We start from the raw sequence: 27,769 nt of genomic DNA, 5'->3' as shown, positions 1-27,769 counted from the left end.
TTATGACAATTTCAATATAATTTGACTACAGAATGTGCAAGATAAAATCTTAAATTTCTTGAGATTACAAATACATGTCAAAGCACTAGTACAAGTTTAACCTTTAATAACTTGCTTGTGGTGCTTTTGTCGGACTTCACAGATTAGTGATGGAATAAACGGAGATTTGTGTGAACCAAAGTGATGCCGTGTTCATTACAAGCATTAGTGACATCTTCATCATTTGTTGAACCAGCAGGGCTAGCTATATAATGTACACCACTCTGAAATAACGAACAAAAATGGAACATTTAGCAACGTCAATACACTGTCTAACAGATCTTAAAATTACATTATTTTCAAATTTAAGCTAAAAATTTATCACTAATTAGGCTTATTAAATTTAATTCAACAAACTTATGTTTTAAGTCAAGTTCACCATTCTTGAAGTGACATAAATAAGACTATCATATCAATTACTAGTTGCTTTAAGATACAATCAAGTAGGATTCTCCTGGCTCTGCTAGTCTGACTGAGGTGGGGGGCACCTGTGAGCCAAAATTCATTACCTCAATGATAAAAATATGATGGATGAGGGTGACAACTAGTAGAGTTTATTCCCTCAACTTTACCTCCTTCTGAAGAGTGTTATACTACAGATATTTATCATTCTAAATATTCATTCACATTTGACTTTTATGTAAATGATTCGAAGTAAAAAAAAAAAAAATGGCAAACAAATAATCTTCCACAATTTCGTCCTAAGTGTTTATTTATTCACAAGATATTTACCTGTCTTGCACGATCAACATTGTCTCTAAATGGGAAGAAAGCATCTGATCCAAGTGCTACTCCTGACAACTTGCTGCTCCAATCTGCACGATCCTTGTCCGTCAGCAGACTGGGAACAGTCTCATACATAGCTGCCCATGTGGCCTGGTCCATGTCCTTTCCGATAGTCCCATTCACATAGTTATCAATAGCATTTGATATTTCAGCACGTTTCACGCCTTTCTTGAACTTCATATTGATCACATTTGGATGCTGCCGCAACCACCTGTAAAATATAAAACATGCTCAGAATTACACCTCTTAAATCATTTTCCCAAAAATACGTTCCTTTTTTAACTTCCACTACATCGCCAATATATTTGTAACATTAACAAACTTAAGATATAACCCTAACTAAAGAAAAAACCAGCTTCAGAACAGGAACCATTAAATTGCTTTTCAGTAAAAAGATCCAAAATTTAAAAACAACACCAATTGAAGGGTTCAGAGCCATAGCGGGCCAAGCGCCATTTATTAAAAACAGAGAAAGCAAGGTTTCATTTAATGAAGATTGACATATCATTTAATTTTAATGTGCATACTTTATTTTACTGCTACATGTTTCGTTAAATTATGATAATCACTTAATTTTAACCCTTGTTTTCTCCATTTTTAATAAATGGCACTTGGCCCACTATGGCTCTGAACCCTTCAATTTTCCAACAACACCCCCACTATCATCGCTCTGTGGAGTAAAAGTCAAACAACAACGCAAAATATCCTTCATCATACAGTAACCATCCTCACATCTAATAATTACTCGAGAAAAAAATCATCAGATTGAGAATATTAAAAGAAAAATGTATTTCGAAAAAATGTGTTGTGTGAAAGTTATTGTTGCTGCATCAAATGCATTATTTTAATAACACATTATTCTGTAACTTCATATAACACTTTTTAAACAGCTACATAATAAGATGCTATTAAAACATTTGTTCTGAAAGAGTGCTTAAGAATACAGTAAAATTCCATGTAGCATTCTAGTTTAGTTGAAATAAGTTAAAGCAGAAATATATTTAAAATTTCAAATATAAGCAATTTCAACAATAATGATTGTAAGTAATATATGAAACAAATACTAATCATCTTTGAAAAAAAGGAGATGACAAAAATAAAATAACATAACCTACACATAAATTTTGACAATTACAGCTTTTCACACAGATCACGCTCCTGCAAAAAAACAGCTCAACATTGTGGGTTTGGTTGAGGGAAACTTGAGGTATAAATTCAACAGAATGGAGACTGAAACATCTCATCACATTATTTGTTCCTGTGAGGCTTTGGCTCGCAAAAGGTACATCTTTGGGAAAGTAAGTTTAACGCCAAAGCATCCTGACTTGGTTCTATTAACAGGATTGTACATCACAGCCAAGGTTACCATGGCTAACGAGAAAGACAGGCTACGGCGCGACATCACATTCTTAGTCATAACATGGCCAACATTATATACAAATGCATGTTAAACATAAGTTTAATATAGCAATTCCTTTGCTTTTTAGAACTCTGAACATGTATTTATATTAGACGATTGTCAAGATGGCCATGACTAGACCATGATAACCACGTTACTCTGATTCGTGCCGAAGCCTGTCTTATGGTTAATGAACTATTGTACGTCATAGCCAAGGTTACGTGGTTAATGATCTGGTACTGAATAATTCAGACAAGCACAATTTTATGCTATGGCGTATCCATAACATATACACAGATTTGCACTAAAGGAAAGAAAAAGGTTCATAAGAGAAGAAATTTCATTTAACCACCCTATAGTTACAGTCTACTTTCATTCTTAATGTTTAGAAGCGATTAAAATCGGGATGTACTATCAAAGTATACGGTAATCGTTTATTCATTAAGCAAATATGAAGCCATAGCACAACTCACCAGTTGTCAGCCTTGTCACCAGCAAGACGAGTGCAATGGATACGAGATTGCTGACCTGCTCCAATTCCAATGACCTGACCATCACGTGCATAACACACAGAATTACTCTGGGTGTATTTCAAAGCAATTGTTGCAACTATCAGATCTCTCACAGCACTCTCTGGAAGCTGAAATATAAAAAGGAAATGCAGTGCATCATTATGATGACAAAGTAGCAGAAACATAAGTACACCATAGAAGTCAATCCCAATTCAGTCTCTGTGCATCAGAAATTCCATTTGGATTTAAAGAAACTTGAAACAGGTCTCTTAGGTACATATTAGTCATTTGACTAATGCTACGTACTAAATTGTGCACCACTATGCCTGGGTTAAATCCCAAATCTCTCCGCAGTGTGTATAAAGAGAAGGCATATGTCACTGTTGATAGTGATTCGTCTGTCAGATGGGGATGTTGAGCCTGGCAGTCTTCTTGGTGCTATTCGACAGAAGTAGGCTACGTGCCAGCATCGGGTTTCCTCACCTTCATCATCATCTTCACCCATTCCCTACACTACACTTACACATACACTCACCCTAATACACGATATTACTCTTCACGGGTACACATTATGTATAACGTGGTCCACCGAAGTGGTGTACAACCTGAAAATGGGTTACAGTTCTGCCATCTGCAATATGCGGAACCCGAATCATGTAAGTGAAGTGGGTAGGCATTAGACACACACACACACACACACTAATACTACATAAACTTCTGGCTTAATAACACGTGATACATACTGGAGCAATAATGTCGGACAGAGGCTTGATAAATTTGTCTCCACAAATTTAGTTGGCTATTTACTAATACCATGTAACCACCAACTAGAAGATTATAAAGGGTTTACTAACGGGCATTACACCCCATAGAAATCACAAGCACAGAACAGAATTCAATTATGAAAACACCAAGAGTAAGTTTTGTGAACAAGAACAACAGGTCACCTCACTTGTACATTCTATATTCTATACAGGGTGGAAGTGATATAACTATCCAGAATGAAGGGGGCAATGGAATATATTAACAGAAATAAAAATCTATTATGTATTTTGTAATTAAGAGCATGATTAATTATTAGAAAATTAGTTTGCATAGTTTGGCAACAGCATATCACCAGTTGACCTTTGAAAACACACATGCATTCGGTATGAATAGCAGCAGTCCATCCTTTACACATTGCATAGGGCTGCCAGACTTCCTAATGGCAGGAAATAATGGCATGCATTAATCCTTGTATTAATTTGCAAGAAAACTGTCCATTTTATTGAAAAACTGCAAGGGGATAAATCATTCCTTATCATTTTCTCTAATGATACAAGTAAAAATCAGAATTGTATGAATAATATGTATAGAGTAAAACAGTGTTAACATTTAAGGGAAAAATATCTTTTCTGAGAAAAGTATTATGCCTGTTGCTTATGGTCAAATTTTTCCTTAAATTTATTGTACAATAAATATTATGAAAGTTCTGATAAATATTTTATGAAAATGGTTCCTTGCTCATAGTTTTCTGCCATCTGTGAGTAAAATTTTGTACTGTTTTTCACATGAAATCTGTGATTGCCATTCATCAAGTAAAATGACTCACAACTTCTTTGTTCCACCTAGAGTCAGCCATGTTTAATGTTTATGTTCGAACTTCACAATCTGCACACCAGATATAGCTGTTACCACACACCCACTTCGTGATTGGTTAGTTTCATCCAATATTTGACGAAAACAGAACCTGCTCTATTTGGGAAAAGTTGTGTCCAACATTTAATCAAACTCGGTCTTAATAAAATTTGATCGTGAGCAACAGGAATTTGATATAATTCAATTGAATTAAATTTCTTGTACAATAAATTTGAAGAAAAATTTGACCATGAGCAGCAGGCATTAATCTGGGACTAAAACTGCATTACAATTTTTGCTGTACTGTATCCAAGGAATAAGCTATTAAAATCTACAGAGTTATATTACTTCCACTCTGTATGATATGATTCAGTGCATCATTAAAGATACAAGTATTTGGAATCATAAATCGAAAGTACAAACAAACAAACAAACAAACAAACAAACAAAGGAAATTACACACAATAATGTACTGTAGGCTTCTAAAACAGATTAAATTTTCATACTTATTTACTAACTCTATCCTTTCAATGTCTCAGGGACCAAAAGGCCATACATGTACAAGGCTTATCTAACTGGTTATTTCTTATATTGGTGTATGTCTAGGGTGACCAGATTCACATCGATAAAAAAGAGGACACAAAGCTTCAATTTAACGATGCTTATCAACTTCTAGGTTATTTAGCGTCGATGAGATTGGTGATAGCAAGATGATATTTCGCGAGATGAGGCCCAGGATTCGTCATAGATTACCAGACATTTGCCTTATGGTTGGAAAAAAACCTTGGAAAAAAACCCAACCAGGTAATCAACCCAAGTGAGAATTGAACCCGTGCCTTAGCCGACTCAGCTACGTCAGTGGCTATTTAGATTTAGACTTAAGTCTATATTATACTTAAAATTACGTCAATTTCTATTTTATTACAAAATATTCACAGTATAGATTTAGGCTTATATCATACTTAAAAGTATGTTAATATCTATTTTATTACAAAATAATTATAATAAAAATAATAATGATTTTACAGTTAGCTACATATGAAAATCAAATTAAAGAGGACAGAAAGTGTATATTCTGTCGATGCTGCTGCCATCTACAGGCAAATTACTTGAAAAAGGCATCAAATCAGATAACTTCAAAATATCAGGCATACAAGATACGAAAAGGAGGACAATTCTTGATTTTTTTTAAATCTGTCCGGACCCGGGACAAAGGCCTAAAAAGGAGGACATGTCCAGACAAAAGAGAATGTCTGGTCACCCTACGTATGTCAATTAATTTCATATAGTTCTCAACAATAAACATTTGATATAAAAGTATATAGTAGCTTCATGTCTTTTGTAATAGATAAGTGCTTTACATACCTCTTTCTTCTGAGACACAATGTTGCTGAACAGCTGTTTGTTGATGGCAGCATTGTTACGCTGTTGCTCCATGGTAAGTCCAAACAAAACTTTCTGCTCAATTGGTCTGGGTTCATATTCTGGGTCTATTTGTAGCACACAATAGCCACCACCTTTCTTTTTCTTGAGAAGCTCAAGTGCCTCTGGTGAATAGCCAGGCGCAATAATTCCATCAGACACTTCTCGAGAAATAATACGAGCAGTGGCAGCATCACATGGATCTGACAGTGCTACGAAGTCTCCAAAAGAAGACATCCTATCTGCTCCGCGAGCACGGGCATAAGCCACAGCAAGAGGAGTAAGCTGCTCCATCAGGTCATCCACCATACACACCTTAGCCTGCAATTCAATTTGTAAGTTATATTATAGTACTACAACACAGGGTGAATCTGATCAAAAATTTCAGTTTTCTAAATGTTAAGATTACATCCTAGTGAAGTGCTGATTTAGTTTTATAATCTTCTACATTTTAAGGGGACACTATGGTGAAATAATGGTGAAAAATTAAGAAAATTTATTAAAAAATTTATTGTGGCTCTCTATTTAGACCGAGCTCAAAAAGCTAATTAATTTATATTCCCATGACTATTTTCAAACTTTTGAGCTAATATGAATTAAAAATTGTGATGCAACGAGCCTTTTTAGTGACGCCAATATAAAATATATTTAAAAAATATAATTTCGAAACTATTAGCCCTAATGGCACAAAATTTTGTACAGTTGATAGTATTGTAGGTATATTTATGTAGTTTAAAAGTCATAAATTTTGGATGAAAATTGTTTTAAAACTCACAGAAGTGTCCCCTTAAAATCCTATCTATCAAATGTAAATATCCTCCATTGTTTTCAACTTCATTTTTTTTAACTTTTATTCCTGATTGGTGTCATCTCATTAGGAGAGTTGAATTCGACCACATATTATTTTCTCATTTAAAATCGAATACATACAACTGAATATGTGAAAACGATCACTAATTGAAGTTTTAAAAAAAGTTTTAAAAGAATTTGTTGACAGAGTGGAGTGGACGTTTTTTCATTGCTAGTGATAAAATATATACCTTTTTGAAAAATTTTAACACTTTTTAACATGTGACTAAGTAATTTTATGTTTTTAACAAACAAAGTGTTAATGTGAACTTTAATCAATGGATAAAATATAGTTTCACGATGTTTCGAAGATTGGTTCTATCATCATCAGGTGAGATGAAACCTACTCTTCGGGATCGTTAAGAAGCTGGGATCAATTGCAATTGCAACTCAGTATACCTTTGTTATGGGGTGAAAGCTTTAAAATTAAGAAGAATTTTGTGTCTGGAGATCTTATGAGGACACAGAGAAGAGGCTAAGACGTTCAGCTCCTTGTCGTCGTCATCGTTGTTGTTGTATTACCAGTATAACTTATTATTGGCTACTCAGCATTGGTTAACACATTAATATTAATAAATGAATTTATTATTTTTTCTTGTTCATAAAAATAATCTGTATGACTTGCCTGTTCTGGGCTAAGAGGCACAGCAACAGCTGCTCCTGCAGGGCTCACATGCTTGAAAGACGTTGCAGCTGGCAAACCAAGTGCAGACTTCAGTTCTTTCACAAGCTGCCATCCATTCAGAGCATCACACAAGTTAATAAATCCAGGTGAACCATTTACCACTGAAATAGTTTAAAATTAAGCAGTGTTAGAGGTAAAATTTTATTGCTGGATAAAGTGTCCCAAAATTTGATGCAAATTCCTACATTTCAAGTCTCTTAATGTCTTTTTTTTTTAGCAGTCACCTGGTCACTCTAGGCCAGAATCTAAAATGAAGAGGGAGATCATCTCCTCCAATGCAAAGCCATTCCGAAGATCCAAGCTGATACACCAACACAACTTGTAAATTACTACTGGGAAGCCATAAGGAAAATGAACTCCAATTTTGCAAGCAGTAATAACTATAGTCCCGTCGCTCTAATTTCCGGCAGCCAACCGCGGTGCAGGTCGGCTACATTTAAACGTGTGCATCTTGTGATTCGCTGAGGAAGACGTTATTCATTTCTTAAGGCTCGATAAATACTTAATATAATCGCCCGCCATTTTGGCTCTTTCATTGGCGTTCGCAGAAAGCACATGAAGACGTTATTTGCCATTCAATTATTTGCTGAATTCAGTGCATTTGATTTATTATCATAGGAGCTACGACATGATAATGTTTAACAATGTGGCAAATAGATTCCTCGTATGGTAGCTCGGCAACGAAAGAACAAAAATGGCGAACGATACTTCCTACCTAGACTTTATAGAGCCTTTACTTCCTAAGACGTAAGCAAAGAGGAGGAGTCACGCCCGGAATAACAGCATCGCGAGTATAACTACTCGTATTTATACAAACACTAGATTTGTTACAAGATTGTGGAAATGGTTTTATCTGTATTAAATGCATGAATCCCATTTTAGAGAACAAATCTTTGTAGTTACGAATTTAATTTAGAGCTGCTATGTAAAAAAAAAGGGTGACCAAATTATAAAGCAGTTTTTCTCTAAAATAATATGTTATTACAGTAATGATAAACAATATATATGGAAAAAATTGCTGTATATTTATTTCTTATCACCAAGACACCGAAGTCAATATATTCAATATATTTATATTTTGCAAATCTAGTCTTTCAGGTGAAGCTCCCTGTCTGCTTTACAGGGAGCTTCACCTGAAAGACTAGATTTGCATAATATATACGTTACTGTGTACGTTAACAGAAAACCACAATTCCAAGTCACACAGAGATTGTGTGCACTCGTGGGTCTCTGGCATTTCGTCAGCCCACGCGAGTTGTGTGGATATAAAGGGAAAAGTTGAGACGGTGTTGGGTGGAGTTCCCGGGTATCTCAGTGGTAGAGCGCTGGTATGTTCAACCAGAGGTCCCGGGATCGATACCTGGCCCCGGAACAATTTTTCCCTTGAAATTATTCATATTTATATTTGTTTGTTACCTTTAAGAGGAAGCTGAGAAAGGGTCGTGAAAATTTGAGCTGGTTTCTGGTGTGGATTCATTCCATAGCGGAGTGTTAGCTGTGAAACACCAGCACTGTACTGCTTTCGGAAGTAGTCCGAGATGGCCAGATCATATTCAGAAGTGTGAGTGAATGCTTTCAATGCAAGCCTTTCCCTGTAAAAATAAATATTACTCATATTTGTAAGACTTACAATTTTTAGAAATTCAGAATAAGGATAAAAAATGTTTATTACAAATGCACGCCATTAATGCTCAAGTTATCAGATTCAGAACAAATTGAGGGCAAACAATACTTCGAGAGAAAATTCCTCACACATAGACGAATGACTGGAATGTGCTATTTCAAGCTGGAAACTCTACTTCAAATCCCAGCATATCTAAGTGGAACTGGGCAAATTCACTCATAGTATTTCTGTTTCTTATGCCGCCATTTCACCATTTCTCTGACATTTATAATCATCCCTAACACCAACTGGGATCTCTACTACAAATACTGTAAAGTGTATTCACTCTATTTTTAATTCTGATGTCAACAAATGGACATGTACTCACTTCCTTGCCATTGCCAGAATGATTTCTGCAAACAACTCAAATTCTCCTCACATACATTTAATCTCTAGTTCTCTCTAAATGAAGAAAAAAAAAAAACACACACACACACACACACACACACACACACACACACACACACACACACACACACACACACACACACACACACACACACACACACACACACACACACACACACACACACACACACACACACACACACACACACACACACACACACACACACACACACACACACACACACACACACACACACACACACACACACACACACACACACACACACACACACACACACACACACACACACACACACACACACACACACACACACACACACACACACACACACACACACACACACACACACACACACACACACACACACACACACACACACACACACACACACACACACACACACACACACACACACACACACACACACACACACACACACACACACACACACACACACACACACACACACACACACACACACACACACACACACACACACACACACACACACACACACACACACACACACACACACACACACACACACACACACACACACACACACACACACACACACACACACACACACACACACACACACACACACACACACACACACACACACACACACACACACACACACACACACACACACACACACACACACACACACACACACACACACACACACACACACACACACACACACACACACACACACACACACACACACACACACACACACACACACACACACACACACACACACACACACACACACACACACACACACACACACACACACACACACACACACACACACACACACACACACACACACACACACACACACACACACACACACACACACACACACACACACACACACACACACACACACACACACACACACACACACACACACACACACACACACACACACACACACACACACACACACACACACACACACACACACACACACACACACACACACACACACACACACACACACACACACACACACACACACACACACACACACACACACACACACACACACACACACACACACACACACACACACACACACACACACACACACACACACACACACACACACACACACACACACACACACACACACACACACACACACACACACACACACACACACACACACACACACACACACACACACACACACACACACACACACACACACACACACACACACACACACACACACACACACACACACACACACACACACACACACACACACACACACACACACACACACACACACACACACACACACACACACACACACACACACACACACACACACACACACACACACACACACACACACACACACACACACACACACACACACACACACACACACACACACACACACACACACACACACACACACACACACACACACACACACACACACACACACACACACACACACACACACACACACACACACACACACACACACACACACACACACACACACACACACACACACACACACACACACACACACACACACACACACACACACACACACACACACACACACACACACACACACACACACACACACACACACACACACACACACACACACACACACACACACACACACACACACACACACACACACACACACACACACACACACACACACACACACACACACACACACACACACACACACACACACACACACACACACACACACACACACACACACACACACACACACACACACACACACACACACACACACACACACACACACACACACACACACACACACACACACACACACCAGGTGAGTAAACAGTATGGAAGATTGCTTATAGCTTTCCTATTTTTAATTTTATGAAGAAACTTTGTATATAAAAGTTATAGGGAATGAAAAAAAAAAGAATATTTTGAACATTTTTAATGACCCATGTGCTTAATTTTCTATTTTTGGATTCTTCAGGTTTCAAAACATCCAAAATCATATTTATTACCATAATTATTATACACTATTACTATGTTAAAACTAACTCAAATTTATGATTTCAATGTATCAATCAATCTTCTTAATGTATCCAGCTATTTGCTGACAACATAAAGTCCACTGTAGTCTATTTAGTTTTTGTTTTTCATGAGAAATGAGGGGTATTTTTATCAGTGTTCATTATAAATGCCTGTTGCTAGTAGCCAGAGTTGGGGTGTAGTCAATATATACTGCAGGATTGTCTCTTCTGCAACTGGTACTGATGATTTTAATTTACTTCTTTTGTGGTTTATTGATGGACAGTATAGAAGAATGTGTTTCAGATCTTCATCATGATTATTACATCACAGACAAGTAGGATTACAGTATCAGAATGGTGAAATCGGTCTAGGTACAATTGTGTGACAAAGTGACCTGTTCTAGCTCTTGTTAAAAGTGTTTGAAAATGTCTGGGCAAGTTTTTGTACATTTCCAGGTCATTTGGTTTCTTTTGTGCTGACTGTAAAATTTTTTCCTTTGTCAGAAGAAAGCCAATTATGATTTCAATATATGTATACATAACAAAGAGAAATGCTTCAGTATATCAATTGATCACTATGAAGAATAAAGGGGCAATGAATTATTCTACATACTGGTAAATCAATCTCTCTTATGTTAGTATTATGATTTTCGGGTAATCTGACTGATTTGTGTGCAGATTAGAAATTTCATATATAAATTTAATAATCTTTTAGTTATCTTGTTAACAGGTTTTGTTCCAACTGTGCACATAATTACAGATTCAACAAGATTTGTACATTCATATATCTGTACTTCTTCAGAGGATGTACCTAACATCCCATCACAGCTGGATTTCTATGGAAGTAATATTTTCATTACTATACAATTGTTTCTTGATTGAGATGGTATAGTGTTGCAATATACGTAAATTGTAAGAAATTACTTATTCTTCTAAAAAAAATCAGTCTAAACATTTTCCATTTTTTTACCATATATTGTGTTATATATATATATATATATACACACACACACACATTGCTTAATATCCTTTTAACGTTGAATAATGTTATTCGGAGGTCATTAGGTAAATTTTCGTGTAACAATGATGTAACTTCATCTTTAGATGTTAATAATAATGTAATACCTACAGTGCACTTATTTTTCCAGGAATTTCTTTTACTTAAACTTTTTAATGATTGCTTTACCTGGTAGCCAATGTAGTGTCTTTGTTTGGTGAAGACTGTATTTCGTTTACCACTAGATCATAATCTGAAGGATCACAGATTACTGTGACTCTTGCATGATTCTTAGCGGCAGCTCTCAGAAGAGTTACACCACCTGTACAGAAGAGCAATGTTTTTATAATTTTATGAAAAATAAACAGACTAGAAAGACACCAATGAAAGATAATACTCTTCCATCCAACAATTAGTAAATTCTGATAATGATGATGATGACGATGATGATGATGATGATGATAATAATAATAATAATAATAATAATAATAATAATAATAATAATACAAAGAAAATGGATTGCAAGGGTTCCATAGCAGTACTACAGGTCAAAGGGAGTTCAACAGAAAAAAACATATTACAGTATACATTACATAATATAACATTAGCATGACCAATGTCAGTATCAACATACCAATATCAATGTTCTCCACTGCATCAGCAATAGTAACTCCAGGTTTGGAAATTGTGTCAACAAATGGATATAAGTTGCACACAACTACTTTAATCATACTGTAACTCATCTTCGATAGGTCATTCTGATCACTCTCAGTGAGACGAGCCAAGATTCCTGTAACATAAAATATGAATACATATAAAAATTGAAATCCTTTTCCATAGAACTGGTTGTGTTTATCAAACAGATTGTTTTTAATCTTTTGGATCTTCATTGTTATTCTGAACAAGAAAATAATTACAACAAAATTCACAATATACCTATAAATATAGAAATAAACAATTAAATTTTCAAACTGCATAAAACACTTACCAAACAAGACCCAAGTATTTATACAGCTATACAGAGAAGTATTTATACAGGGTGTCTCAAAAATAAACCGACAAATTAATTGTGGTAATGGCCAAAGTGTACAGAAACGTGCCAGTGAAAACCCCACAGTTCTTTTTTTTTTTTAATTTTTCAAGTTATCATTCTGTGAATTTTTTTTTTTTTTTTCATTTCATTTATTATATTCCATAGATCTTACATTAGCAATGAAGCTTTAAAAGTTTGAACAAGTCAAAATTTTATAAGATTACAATTACAATTACAATTTTACAATTTTGCAATTTTCTACAGTCCCAATAACTAAAGTTAGACGAACTCTGAAAGGCCGAAAGAAGAACAGGGTTATGTGTTATATGTAGGAAAGACATTCCCAATGTTTTGTTTCTTTTTGATTAAATGATTTCCACTTTCTAACAGGTAAAATTATGCAAATTTAACCGAACTCAGAGTGATTAGACAGTGTATGGAGAGCTGTTCTCTGTAAGTTAGAAGTTGATTGTTCGATGCCAGGTAATAAACAAACGTCCAATACGTATGTACACTAATACACTGCCTAATCAGAAATCATGTTTATTTGATATTTAAGAACTATATAAGTTGGAAAGCCTGAAACCACTTTTGTGTTGTTTTGAATTAAAGAACATTCCAGTAAATTTTGCTGATCTATTTCTGAGACACAATGTATATACATAAAATGTTCGGAAGTAAAAATGTATAGGCCAGTTTCTATCTGATGCTTTTCTAATTCACTGCGGGCTAAAGCAGGGAGATGCACTATCACCTTTACTTTTTAACTTCGCTTTAGAATATGCCATTAGGAAAGTTCAGGATAACGGGCAGGGTTTGGAATTGAACGGGTTACATCAGCTTCTTGACTATGCGGATGACGTGAATATGTTAGGAGAAAATCCACAAACGATTAGGGAAAACACGAAAATTTTACTTGAAGCAAGTAAAGCAATCAGTTTGGAAGTAAATCCCGAAAAGACAAAGTATATGATTATGTCTCATGATCAGAATATTGTACGAAATGGAAATATAAAAATTGGAGATTTATCCTTCGAAGAGGTGGAAAAATTCAAATATCTTGGAGCAACAGTAACAAATATAAATGACACTCAGGAGGAAATTAAACGCAGAATAAATATGGGAAATGTGTGTTATTATTCGGTTGAGAAGCTTTCAACATCTAGTCTGCTGTCAAAAAATCTGAAAGTTAGAATTTATAAAACAGTTATATTACCGGTTGTTCTGTATGGTTAACAGTTTTTTGATTAGGGGGGAAATACCCTAACTAATCCCCAGAACAACAGGGAGGCAGTTCTGGACTCTTTAATTCCAGAATCGGGTGCAAGAGGCCAATCACCTATTCACCTTAAAATATATGATTACGTTTCCCAAGAGAATGATACCCGGACAGATTAACAGGCACAGACTATGGCTACGTAAACGGACTTTGGTATGTGGAACCTGGAATGTACAAGGAATAAGTGGAAAATTAGTAGAAGTAGTTAAAGAGATAGACTCTCTAGAAATGGATATTGTAATCCTAAATGAGACAAAGAAAAAAGGAAAAGGGCAAGAATTGATTGGGAACTACATCCATTTTTGGAGTGGTGTACCAAAATCGGAGAGGGCAAATCTGGGGTGGCTGTCCTCATAAAGAAAAAATGGAAATCAGGAATAATTGATTGGAAAGAAATAAGTGACAGGATAATTCACATAACTATACGCATTTATGAATCTATTGTGGATGTAATAGGTGTATATGCCCCTAACAATGATGCTTCAGGTGATGAGAAAAGAGCTTTTTATGATGATTTGAGGGAGGTAGTTGATGAATGCCTGGATGGACATGAGCTCTTGTTAATGGGAGATTTTAATGGACGTGTTGGCAGGAAAATTAATGATGACGTTTTTGGAAACTGGGAAGAGGACACAGAAAATGATCATGGTAAAAGGTTGACTGAATTCTGTAAGGAACAAGAATGTGTTATTATGAATACAAAATTTAAGCATAAAGATATTCATAAATATACCTGGATAAACCCCTCCTGGAATTTGAAGTCTATTATAGACTATGTTATAGTTAGACAGCAACGGTTAATTAAAGTACAAGATGTCAGAGTACGGAGGAAGTTAGAATGGGGTCGGATCATCATATTGTTGTTTCTAAAATTGCGTTCCCAAGAAAAGTTAAAACTACAAATGAAATTCAGACAAATAAAGAAATGAATACCGTAAATGATACCAGATATATGGTACATTTATTACAGGAGGACAGTGTAAGATATTTATATCATGATGGATATGCTAAAAGCAGTAGAAGAGAACTGGAATGCTGAAAACCTATATTCCTTTTTAAAACATTGTGTTAAAGGAGTAGCTGAGGAAGTTCTGGGAAGGGAGGAAAAGAGTGGACGAAGGACAGAATGGATGACTATAGAAGCACTGGAAATTATTAAGGAAAAAAAGAGATTGTACCTTCAGTGGTTAAACTCGAAGAGAGAAGAAGATCTAAAAAACTATAGAGAGTGTAAGAAACAAGTAAAGAAGGTTATAATAAAGTGTAAAGAAGAATCATGGGAAAAGGTTTGTGCTGAAATTGATCATTCATTAGGATACAGAAGATCTGCAGAGGCATGGAGAGCTATAAGGAGGATGAGGACAACTAATAATCCATCACCAGCCTTAAATCTTGTCAGTATGGAGCAATGGGAGAAATATTTTGAAAATCTAATAGTTGAGAGAAGAATGGAACAACAAGTCATATACAAGTTTACTAATAATACATTGTCATATATGGAACCTATTTTACAGGAAGAAGTGAATCAGGCATTAAAAAAAGCAAAGAATGGTAAAGCCAGTGGTCCCTGTGAAGTAATGACATAATTATGGAAATATGGACCCCCGTTGCTGAAAAGACTTATTTGTAAATTGTTTAATCAGATTTTGGAAGGTGATGAGATACCGAAGGATTGGTGTATGTCATATATAACACCTATATATAAGAAAGGGAACAGTAAAGATCCTGGAAATTACAGAGGAATCAGTGTCATGTCGTCTATTAGTAGAGTTTTTAGTAGCATTATCACAAACAGGCTTGAACACATTATAGAAGGGAAAATGTCGGAGGACCAAGCAGGTTTCACTAAAAGAAAATCATCTATGGATCACATTTTTAGTCTGAGACAGATAACTGAAAAATCATACGCAAAGGGTCAAGAAATTCATTTAATATTTGTTGATTTAGAAAAGGCCTATGACTCAGTGCCTATCACCAAACTCTGGGATGCAATGGAGGGTATTGGTATTGATTTACCAATTATGTCACTCATCCAACGGATGTACCAGCAGTGTCAGGCATCTATTAAAGTGGGGAAGAGATTGTCTAAACCATTCAGAACGAATAAAGGAATGAGGCAAGGTTGTAGCATGTCTCCTACTGTTTTTAAAATATATATACAACAAATATTAGAACAATGGAATCAGTCTTGTGGAGGAATGGGAATATCAGTTCAAGGTGGTACAATACATTCATTAATATTTGCAGATGATCAAGTGGTAATGGCTCAATCTCGTGAGGATGTGAAATATATGATGAGAAAACTCCTGGACTCATTTGAAGCAGGTGGATTGCAAGTAAACATGAAAAAAACTGAATATCGTGGTAACGGAAGAGACATCTCCTTACACCAAGGAACTATTAGAGCTCTTCAAAAATTTAAATATTTGGGGTCATATATTGATGATTTAGGGAGTTGTAATTCCGAAATAGATAGTAGATTGGTGCAAGCAAGAAAAGCCATAAGGATGTTGAACGGAATATTGTGGAGTAGGACAATATTGAATGACACCAAGAAGAGGATTTTGACGGCGGTTGTGGAAAGTACGAGGCCTGTCTAAAAAGTATCCGACCTTTAGCCAGAAAAAATATTTCAAATACCTGACGGGGTTGGGACCCTAATCCCCTTCAAAGTAGGCCCCTTGTGCTTGCACACACTTAGCCCACCGATCCCTCCACTGCCGGAGACACCTATGGAAGTCTTCTTTTGGAATGGTGTTCAGCTCCGTCGTCGCGTTCCGCATTATCTCTTCTCTACTCTCAAAACGGGATCCTTTCAGTGGTGTCTTCAATTTTGGAAACAACCAGAAGTTGCAAGGAGCCAAGTCTGGAGCGTAGGGAGGTTGGCGAACGGTTGTAATTCCATGTTTGGCCAAGGAAGTGTGGATCAATTGAGATGAATGTGCGAGGTCGTTGTCGTGATGCAAGTGCCAGTTGTTCGCTGTCCACATGTCTGGTCTTTTGCGCCGAACTGCATCACGGAGTCGCCAGAGAACATCGTGATAGTACTCCTTTGTCACCGTTTGTCCTTCCGGTGCGTATTCGTGATGCACAATTCCACGGACATCAAAGAAAACAGTCAGCATCACCTTGATTTTGCTTCGCACCTGCCACGCTTTCTTCGGCCTTGGAGACTCGGGATGCTTCCATTGCGACGACTGTCTTTTTGTTTCTGGGTCGTACCCGTACACCCATGACTCATCTCCAGTTATCACGGTGTTCAGAAACCCAGGATCAGTGTAGGCGGTGTCCAGAAGGTCCTGTGCAACGTCACGATGGAGGTCTTTTTGTTCCGGGGACAACAACTTGGGCACGAATTTCGCAGCCACTCGGTTCATGTTCAAATCATCACGCAAAATTGCATGTGCAGAATCTTTACTCACTCCAACCTCTTCGGCAATCTCCCGCACGGTCAAACGACGATCTGCCATCACCAAATTTCGCACCCTCTCAACAACAGCTGCACTCCGAGCAGTTTGGGGCCTGCCACAACGCTGCTCACTCTCCGCTGATGTGCGGCCATCTTTGAATTGGTTGAACCACTCCTTAATTTGTGTTACACCCATCGCATCTTCCCCAGACACCTGCTGAATCTTACGAATTGTTTGACTTTGAGAATCACCGAGCTTTTGACAAAATTTGATCAGTATCTTTGATCAATTCATTCAGTCATCTTGCGAGAAAACTAAATCCGACAAACACTTAGAACAGCACCTTACTTGGCGACCACCAGCCAGTGACTGGCACAAGCGAATGCGGTGAAAAAATTCAAGCATGCACATTACGGTTCCTCCTTCCTCCATGCACAGTGGCGCCGCCTTAGAATCACTACTTTGCTCGGGAAAATTAAAGGTCGGATACTTTTTAGACAGACCTCGTATAATGACATATGGTGCAGAGGGGTGGACGTTGGTAGAAAGTAAAAAATCTAAGATTTTGGCAGTGGAAATGGATGGAATATGACGTAGCGCCAGAGTTTCCAGATTAGAAAGAAGGAGAAATGAAGAAGTGAGACGGATGATGGATATGGAGGAGACAGTGATGGACAGAATTGAGAGACGAACTCTTCAATGGTATGGACATGTTAGAAGAATGGAGGAAAGTATGTGGCCTAAAACTCTTTTGGAATGGTCACCTCATGGTAGAAGGAAGCGGGTAGACCAAGAACAACCTGGAGAGGACAGATCCATAGATTGATGAGTGACAGGTCCCTGGAAGGAGATGAATGGTTCGACTGGGAAGACTGGCGGATGGGAATACAGGGTAACCACTGAATAGTGGAGAAACCCTCAAAAGTAAGTACAGTAAAGTAAAGGAAAATATTTGGGGCTAAGAGGGATGAAGTTACAGGAGAATGGAGAAAGTTACACAATGCAGAACTGCACGCATTGTATTCTTCACCTGACATAATTAGGACGTTTGAGGTGGGCAGGGCATATAGCACGTATGGGCGAATCCAGAAATGCATATAGAGTGTTAGTTGGGAGACTGGAGCGAAAAAGACCTTTGGGGAGGCCGAGACGTAGATGGGGGGATAATATTAAAATGGATTTGAGGGAGGTGGGATATGATGATAGAGACTGGATTAACCTTGCACAGGATAGGGACCGATGGCGAGCTTATATGAGGGCGGCAATGAACCTTCGGGTTCCTTAAAAGCCATTTGTAAGTAAGTAAGTAAGTAAAAATATAATTTTATACATCTTAAATCATTCTTAAAATGAGAATGTAACGAACAATATTGCAATCCACTTGTATTTCAGGCCTGGCGACACCAGAGTATTTTTCTGATTTTCCATATTACCGTCAAATTTTGCATTTATAAAAAGTTATATTTTATTCATATGTAAACAATTTCATAGTGAAGTCTACTCTTCAGACCTAACAACCTCTTTATCTCTCTATGAGGAAGTTACTCCAATTTTGTTATCTATATGGCTACATGTCACAAACTTTCTTTATTGAAATAGAATGACCCAGTAGCTTTGAAATCCGAGAACCAGGGCACTTTTATTTTTAGAAATACATCACTGTTGCCAAATAGCTTTACCTCAGATTTTTCTTCCAAAATGCGTGCTGAAACAGCTGTTCTAATAAACACTGTACACGTGTATACCACGAAAACCTTCGCAATAGCATTTATTTCAACTTTATGCATATCACCCAATGGGTACAAAGTACACATTAAAATTGGTATTTATTAGTGAAACTAATTAAAGTCATTTTTAATTGAAATACTATCAATTTCAGTTGCATACTGGGGGATGGGAGCTTTATGTCATCAATTTATTTTGTGAAAAGTAAAAGAATTGAGAAAGAAATAAGTACAAACATATTCATACAATAAATTTATATTTTTTTCTCATTTTTTTAGACAATGGTACGTTATCTAGTACTGTAAAGAATTAAATAGGTATAATCATACAAATAAATTATTGTTTGATTATCTAGTGTGTATTCTCAATATCGACAAACATAACTGATTTAAACAAAAGCTAGTTTTAACCAAAAACAATTGTTTTCTTTTTAAAGATTTTGTGTTTTTCTCAATCTCAACCCTAGTTTCAAACACAAAATAAACAGCCGAAATAAAAGACACTCTCTAAAATTATTCTTGGACAACCATAACTGAGGCCAGAACAGGTCATTAGGCACATAAACTCTGACAATTCCATCATGTGATGATGCAGTGGTAGTGGCAGTGACAAAAATGGATATGGAAATATTGCAAGTTGTAATGATGAAGATAGTGATAACGATGGTCGAGGTGGTGGTGATTATGATTGAAGATAAGGGTGACAACCTACTTACGCAGATATATAAAATATCAGTCTGAATTTATGCTTAGTACTTCCTGCAATCATCTGTTCATTTTTATCAAGATTAAAAACAAACATTTGCTAAAAGATGTAATGAATCATCTAAATATTTCTGATTAAAGAAGTAAACTATTATTTATTGCATTACATTACAGTGATATTATTAAATTTGAAAAGACTTGCTTTATAAAAAATTATTCATTGTGTTCTTGGAACTTCATATACTTTCTAGTGCTGACCTCATGTAGCAGTAACTAACCTGCATGTACAGCTGGATGAAGAGTCTTGACTCTTCCTCCCAGAAGTTCTGGTGCTCCTGTGATTTCTGCTACATCCTTGACAGCAAGCTTTGCATCTCTCAAGGCCTTCGCAGTGCCTCCAGATGCCACAAGAGTAAGCCCAAGAGCATGAAGTTTCTCAGCAAGAGGCAACAGACCTGCCTTATCTGATACACTTAACAATGCTATAAAAATAAAACAGTAAAATTTATTATACAATGTGTTTTTTTTATTGTCACATTTCTTTTACAAGTAGGCTCATGATATGAAGAGAAAGGTAAATGGATATTTCATTAATAATAAAAGCCGGAATCGAACCCGTGACCTTCTGGCTCTGAAATGCTTTATCTTAACCACGACTCTTACCGCACATCCCATTTCTTTCTGTACAGTGCATAAGCCTATTATTTTCTATTTATCTGTGTGCATGTAAAATAACAGGCAGTAACGACATAACCTAATTGGAACATTAAGAAATATATCAGGACTTCTAAAAGTTAATTGCTACAGAAGTGCTGATGTGTTACTTTGTCATCAGTACTATTATATTACATCTTACATTGTTTTATTTTAATTGATGATAATTTTATTAATGTAATCAGGCTTTTCAAAAATCTATTTTGTCATTTTAGAACAAAATTTGCATTGAGGACCTATTTTAGGTAAGTGAAGTAAGATTTTTTGAACCTAAAAATCCAAGGTCTAGTCATTACTCTGACAGGTAACTTTATCTCACATAAAACAAAGAATGAGGTACAGTATCTGCCTCTCTATTACCAGTATATCAAGAGGTTACTTAGAAAAATTGCTAATGAAATTTTCTTTCGATAATGATACTGGGCATGACTGTAATAGGTTTTGTCAGAAAATGTAAACGGGATTACAAAACAGGTAGGCCTACGAAGTAAGAAATAAATTGCTATTTAAAAAAGACAGCATTGGCAATGCTGAATCTTACTGTTAAAGTTAACAGTTAAAGGGAAGGAGAGGGGAAGGGAATTCGTGAAAAAAAGTCGTTCTTGGGCCAAATTGTACAGTGTGCTCCTATTGGAACATATTAAGTGTAAATATCTGCTATAATGAAGTATAGTGCAATAATAATATATTTCAACAATAACAATACCGTACAAATAATTGATTAAATGGCGATCTTACTCGTGTTTAAGATCGCTATTTAATCAATTATTTATATTCAAGTGTAAAAAGTAGTGTACGAAAGATTCAACATGGAATAACAATACAGTTTGGATTCAGAAAGGGAAAAGGTACGAGAGATACAATTGAACTGCTATGAACAGTCGACAAAAGATACCTAGAGAAGAATAAAGAAGTATATCTAGTATTTGTGGACCTAAAAAAGGCATTTGACAGAGTGGATTGCAACAAACTGATAGACATCCTCAAGAAAATTGGTGTGGACTGGAAAGAGAGGAGGCTGTTCAGTAACCTTTATATGAAACAAGTCAAAGTCAGGATAGGAGAAGAAATGTCAGAAGGAAGCAAAATGGGGAAAGGAGTACGACAAGGATGCCCTTTATCACCTACCCTATTCAACTTCTACTTGGAGGATTTAGTGAAAAACTGTTTTCAGAACATGGGAGGAGTGATAGTAGGAGGAAGAAGAATAAAGTGCATAAGCTTTACTGATGATATGGTGTTGTTACAGAAGAGGAGATGATAGTAAGGGATATGCTACTGGAGCTAAATGACAGCTGTGAGCAGTATGGAATGAAGATAAATGCCAACAAGACGAAGACCATGGTCATAGGAAGAAAAGTAAAGAAGGTGAACTTGCGAATTCTAAATGAGACAGTAGAGCAAGTAGACAACTTCAAATACTTGGGATGTACTAATTATAAGCAGTAACATGAGCTGCTGCCAAGAAGTCAAAAGGAGAACAGCAATGGCAAAGGAAACTTTTAATAGAAAAAGGAGCATCATCTGCGGACTTCCGGAGAAAGAACTAAGGAAGAGACTATTGAAGTGCTTTGTGTGGAGTGTAGCAATGTATAGGGCAGAAACATGGACATTGCGACGAAGTGAAGAGAAGCGACTAGAAGCATTTTAAATATGAATATGGAGAAGGATGGAGCATGTGAAGTGGACAGACAGAATAAAAAACGAAGCTGTGTTGGAAAGAGTAGGTGAAGAAAGAATGATGCTGAAACTGATCAGGAAGAGGAAAAGGAACTGGTTGGGTCACTGGCTAAGAAGAAACTGCCTTCTGAAGGATGCAATGGAAGAAACTGTGAACGGGGAAAAAAGTTCGAGGCAGAAGAAGATATCAGATGATAGACGACAATAAGATATATGGATCATATGTAGAGACTAAAAGGAAGGTAGAAAATAGGAAAGACTACAGAATGCTGGGTTTGCATGAAATACCTGCCCTTGAGCAGAACACTATAAATGAAAATGAATTCAGTAGGCTATGTAGACTCTACCTACGTAATAATAATAGTGTATCAGTTAAACATAGCTTATATCAGCTCCAGTCACTGAGCTCCAGTCAACCAAGCAAGTAAGTTAATAAATAATCTTATACTGTAAGATACTGGTAATTCATTCATTCATTCAGTGCTCTGTCCAAGGGCAGATCTTTCACTGCAATCCCAGCTTTCGCCAATCTTTCCTGTTTCCTTCATTCATCTTTGTCTCCTCATATGATCCATATATATCTTAATGTCGTATATCATCACTGGTACTTCGTTCCAAAAAAAAATTTCTTACCAGTAGATATAATTTTGTATAATGCGGAAACTTGAACTATTTGGAAAATAAATTAGGTCCCTTGCAATAACCATACTACATACTTTTCGGAATTCTTCGGAAAAAGTACACTAAAGGATGCACAACTCCCTTTCCCCTCTATGGTACTAATTACCAACATAACATGCGAGAGGTCCAGGACGAATTACTACGGAAATAGTTCGTTTCTCTAGTTTGTGTCCTGGATCTCTCGACTAACAAGTTGGGGGTGGGGGTTACACTTACAACAGCGTATTAGAATATACAGGTAAGTTTGAAACAATTTTTATGTTGAAAGTATTTGTGGGTGGGGTGCTAACTAAAACCGTGAGACCCACTGGCGTAGCTCAATCGGTAGCACGTTTGCTTGTTGATCCAGAGTTGCGTTCGGGCATGGGTTCGATTTCCATTTAGGCTGATTACCTGGTTAGGTTTTTTCAGAGATTTTCCCTGTCAGGTAATCTATCCTTGGGCTCATCCCGCCAAATACCAGCTCGCTATCACCAATTACATCAACATTAAATAACCCAGTTGTAGATAAGTGTAAAAAGAGATGTTTATTACTATACTGTAGGCCTATACATCTCACAGAAACCAGGGGAAAATCTGAAAGACTGATGCAGGTAAGATCTTTATGAGGTGTCGAACGCTTGTAATTATTATAGGGAATGGGTGAGGGGAACCAGCCGCTACACCATTCTTTCACATTATGGGAAAACCAGTGAAGCAAAAAATGTGGCTCCTTTAGTGTAGTTTTTTCTGGAGGATCACCTATTTTTACATGTTTTGTGTAATTTAATACTTCATATTTTAAGAAAATTATCTATTTTTACATAAAATTAAGGCAGGCTAAACTAGCGTTGAGGTAGTTCCCTTCGTACTCTGTGTATACACCTTGTATATACGAATCTGTGACAGATTAGGTTTGGTTAGTTTAGGTTTTTGTTATGCCTTGTATACGATCAACTGCATATCCACAAAAAAATCACTCATAAATTCAACGATTTTCACATCCGAAATCACCGGCAGAGCCGGATTTAGGTATAATGCCACCCCTAGGCAGTGCTAAAATTTGCCGTCGCCCCCTCCCCCAACTCCCACATACAGTTTTGAAGTAAGAGGGAAAGGAAGGAATCCGTGTTCTGAAATTTATCCAAAGTGAGAGAAAATGGGAAATAGAGAGAGAGAGAGAGAGAGAGAATGCCACCCCCCCACTGAAAATTGCCGCCTTAGGCAACTGCCTCAGGCCTAAATCCGGCAATCACCGGAACTACCTCAGCGCTAGTTTAACCAAAATTAATGTTTCCAAATTTATGGAAGAAGGTTTTGGTGAAACGAGCGTTGAGCGGATTCCGCCGATTTTGGAATAGACACCGACGTACTTGAACTGCCAGTGGAACTTCTGTATTTCATCTCACTGTGCACTAGCCTACCTACCGTACCTGTAATAGATAATAGGCCTACTATATAAACTTACACAATAGAATGACGCCGTATCTTTAAACAGTAAACTCCATGTACGATAGGCTAATTTTATTAATATTCTTTCGCGGGCTTCATTTATAATTACACGTGGTAGGCTACACATCTAAAGGTACTTACCCAAATTGCCACCACTTGCCATTCTGGAATAATAAGAACAGTTGTCAGCAACCTCTCGAAATCCTGCGAATGAGGACAGGTCCCAGTAATTAAAAGTACTCTTTCGCCAGACAGTAATTTTTTTTAAATTACAGTACTCGAACTACTTGTCACGCCGGCAAAGCGAACTAACCTCTTTTCCTCCGTAGCTCTGCTATTAATGACAAATGTCAGTAACTATCCCCGAGAATTATCCAAATGTTGAATAGAGTCATCAACCACGTCACCACTGTAGTATTTTCGCCCTCTTCGGAGATTTCAGGGTCACAGGTCACAAGATTATCTTCTCTGTTCTATAGGCGACTGACGATGCTCTCACTACGCGTAGTGATACAACTAACAACATACAATTCAAGGTCAACTCAGACCGTATTTTTTTTATCGGACTACTGAAATAATTAATTAACATGGAGCACGCCCTACAATTTTGGCAACAGAGTAATAATTTATCTAGTATATTGTCTACAGTTAGTTACTTGGAAATATCCCACAATTCAGTTACAGAACGAATCAAAATGTTACTGTCAACTCACAAGCTTAGTTAGACCTACTCTCTCAATTGGTTTCAATATCGTAAGGATGATGATAATGATAGAAAAATGAACTTCTAAATATTGGCTCAGAAATTTCTCCTTAATAGGTATTGAAAAATCAATAATTTGTTGGGATATCACAGGGAAACCAGAGTTCCTAGAGAAAACCCCTATTACCAGGACCACTGGCTTGCCCAACACAAGTTATAAATCGGGGGGTGAGTCACAGATCGAACCCGGGCCCAAAGGAATTTAAACAGTGATGAATTCAGGGTGTAACCTAGGGGAAACTTGTCCCTCCCCTGGATTCCAGAATGTCCCCCTTTGGGAATTTCAGACTTTTTTAACTACCAGTACTAAAAAATATAATAATTTATATAATATTATTTTCAATTTGATAAGACTTTACTATAAATAAAATAATGTATGTAGATTTTTATGTAGTTGCTTTTTTGAAGGTTGGTGGTCTGTCGGCCGATCTTGATTGGTTGAAATTTAAACTGTCTAAATTTTCAGTCTTGATTGTTGCAGTTAAGAAGTCAGGTGTGCTGTTCAATATTAGTTTTGTTTAGCAAATACAGTAATCTTGTTTACTAAAAAAATTACAGTAAAGATAAATATTTCACTGTACAATGGCTTTAAGTGAAAGTAAAATTTATGAACCAGTAATTCCATCTGTGTTACCTTCATCTAGTACTGTTAGTGGTTGACAGGACTGGACTCAGTTTCCTGACTAGTCTGGCATCAAGTGCGATGGATGTTGCCATCAGCAACTGAATCACTTATATTTAGAATGAGGATGGCAAACAAGCCCCACCCCAACCAATATCTAAGCCAGGGACATACTTTCCTTTTTCCTCTTGGTAAGAATACATACCCTTCCCCCACATTATGCCCTTAAGAGTCAATTGGGTCATACAGCAGATCCTTGATTTAACGGACACCACTTAGCCCAAAGTGAGACAAGTGGTCTTTAGGCTAGGAGCTCACATAAAGGTTAAGATGAGTCCCAAGAAGTCTTGCAAGGACGCAATAAACATTGTATACTTTTTAACTTCGTACTTCCTACTTTCTCCTTCTCATTCAATTAGGGTCATTCGATAAAAACAGTGTTGTATTTGATTTAAATGTAAGACCCAGCATCAAGATACCTTCAATAGTTCATTAGATCATTACTCAAGACTGGGTCACAGTCTACTACATACAGTCGCGAAGCTTGAGGTGATTTTTTGCAAATCTCGTGATAAAGCACTCCAAGCGGTTAGCAACTAGAAACAATAGACTGTCCACGGTCGACTTTGGACTGTGTCGTATTTCCATCGAGTGCTAGCTCGTTGCGTATTTCACATTGATGCTTGTGAAATGTTCGTTATTGGTTGTAATGAAAATGTTAATGGCTAAAATACAATAATTGGAATAATTATATTTTACTAGAGACGTAGAAAAATTAAGTTTGTTTTAATGAAATTTATTGATCACGTTTTATTTTCAATTCTGGTGGGATTATTATTGCTTAGGCCTACTTTTTTTTTTCAAAGGATATGTTTTTAATTATAGCTGTTAATTTTGTTGTTATTTTTATTTGATACTTTACTAGAGACGTAGAAAAAGTCTGTTACAATAAAATTTATTGATCACGTTTTATTTCCAATTCTGGTGTGATTATTATTGCTTAACCTCATCCCACTTTGTTAGTTACGTAAGCCTACACTACAAGTACCGGTACACGTAAGTTACTCGATTAATTCATATTTACATTATTATTGTTGTAAAGGGAAATGCAAATTAATATTTATTGGTTTAATAGTTAATTATCGCTATAAACTTGAATGAGTGAAGCGATTAAAGTAAATTTCAGTTCGTTTTGCACAAACAAAAATAATATTAACCTATTTCTTGCAGGTATCTTCGAGTTTATGGTGGAATTTAATATACTTCATTAAAATAATAAATTAACTTTATGCATTTAATATTTCAATAATGGAAGCAAGATGTTAATTTTTTCAAAAGAA

At 36.7% G+C, this 27,769-nt stretch overlaps 1 protein-coding gene across 1 annotated transcript; it reads right to left on the bottom strand.

The window, feature by feature from the left end:
- On the bottom strand, positions 1-25,499 carry LOC138700014 (bifunctional purine biosynthesis protein ATIC). The gene is made up of 11 exons (XM_069826295.1): positions 25,358-25,499; positions 25,186-25,248; positions 20,817-21,020; positions 13,022-13,177; positions 12,577-12,709; positions 8,726-8,901; positions 7,250-7,410; positions 5,719-6,096; positions 2,698-2,864; positions 772-1,036; positions 1-263 (listed from the first exon to the last, which is right to left on the bottom strand). The coding sequence occupies exons 2-11, from the start codon at positions 25,205-25,207 to the stop codon at positions 144-146; spliced, it is 1,782 nt and encodes a 593-aa protein (XP_069682396.1). The 5' UTR covers positions 25,208-25,248; positions 25,358-25,499; the 3' UTR covers positions 1-143.
- Between the last annotated feature and the right edge of the window lie 2,270 nt (positions 25,500-27,769).

The sequence above is a fragment of the Periplaneta americana genome, chromosome 5 (assembly GCF_040183065.1).
Source record: "Periplaneta americana isolate PAMFEO1 chromosome 5, P.americana_PAMFEO1_priV1, whole genome shotgun sequence".
NCBI classification, from domain to species: Eukaryota; Metazoa; Arthropoda; class Insecta; order Blattodea; family Blattidae; genus Periplaneta; species Periplaneta americana.
Note: the sequence above shows the minus strand (reverse complement) of the source record. Positions and strands in the feature narration are given on the sequence as shown.

What these genes read in the sequence shown, in the direction of transcription:
- LOC138700014 (XM_069826295.1), bottom strand. Translation starts at nt 25,207, where the DNA reads ATGGCAAGTGGTGGCAATTTGG. An exon ending in TTGTGTCTCAGAAGAAAGAG is followed by an intron (nt 2,865 to 5,718) that starts GTATGTAAAGCA and finishes TTTATATTTCAG; the next exon opens with CTTCCAGAGAGTGCTGTGAG. An exon ending in GGTGACAAGGCTGACAACTG is followed by an intron (nt 1,037 to 2,697) that starts GTGAGTTGTGCT and finishes TATATTTTACAG; the next exon opens with GTGGTTGCGGCAGCATCCAA.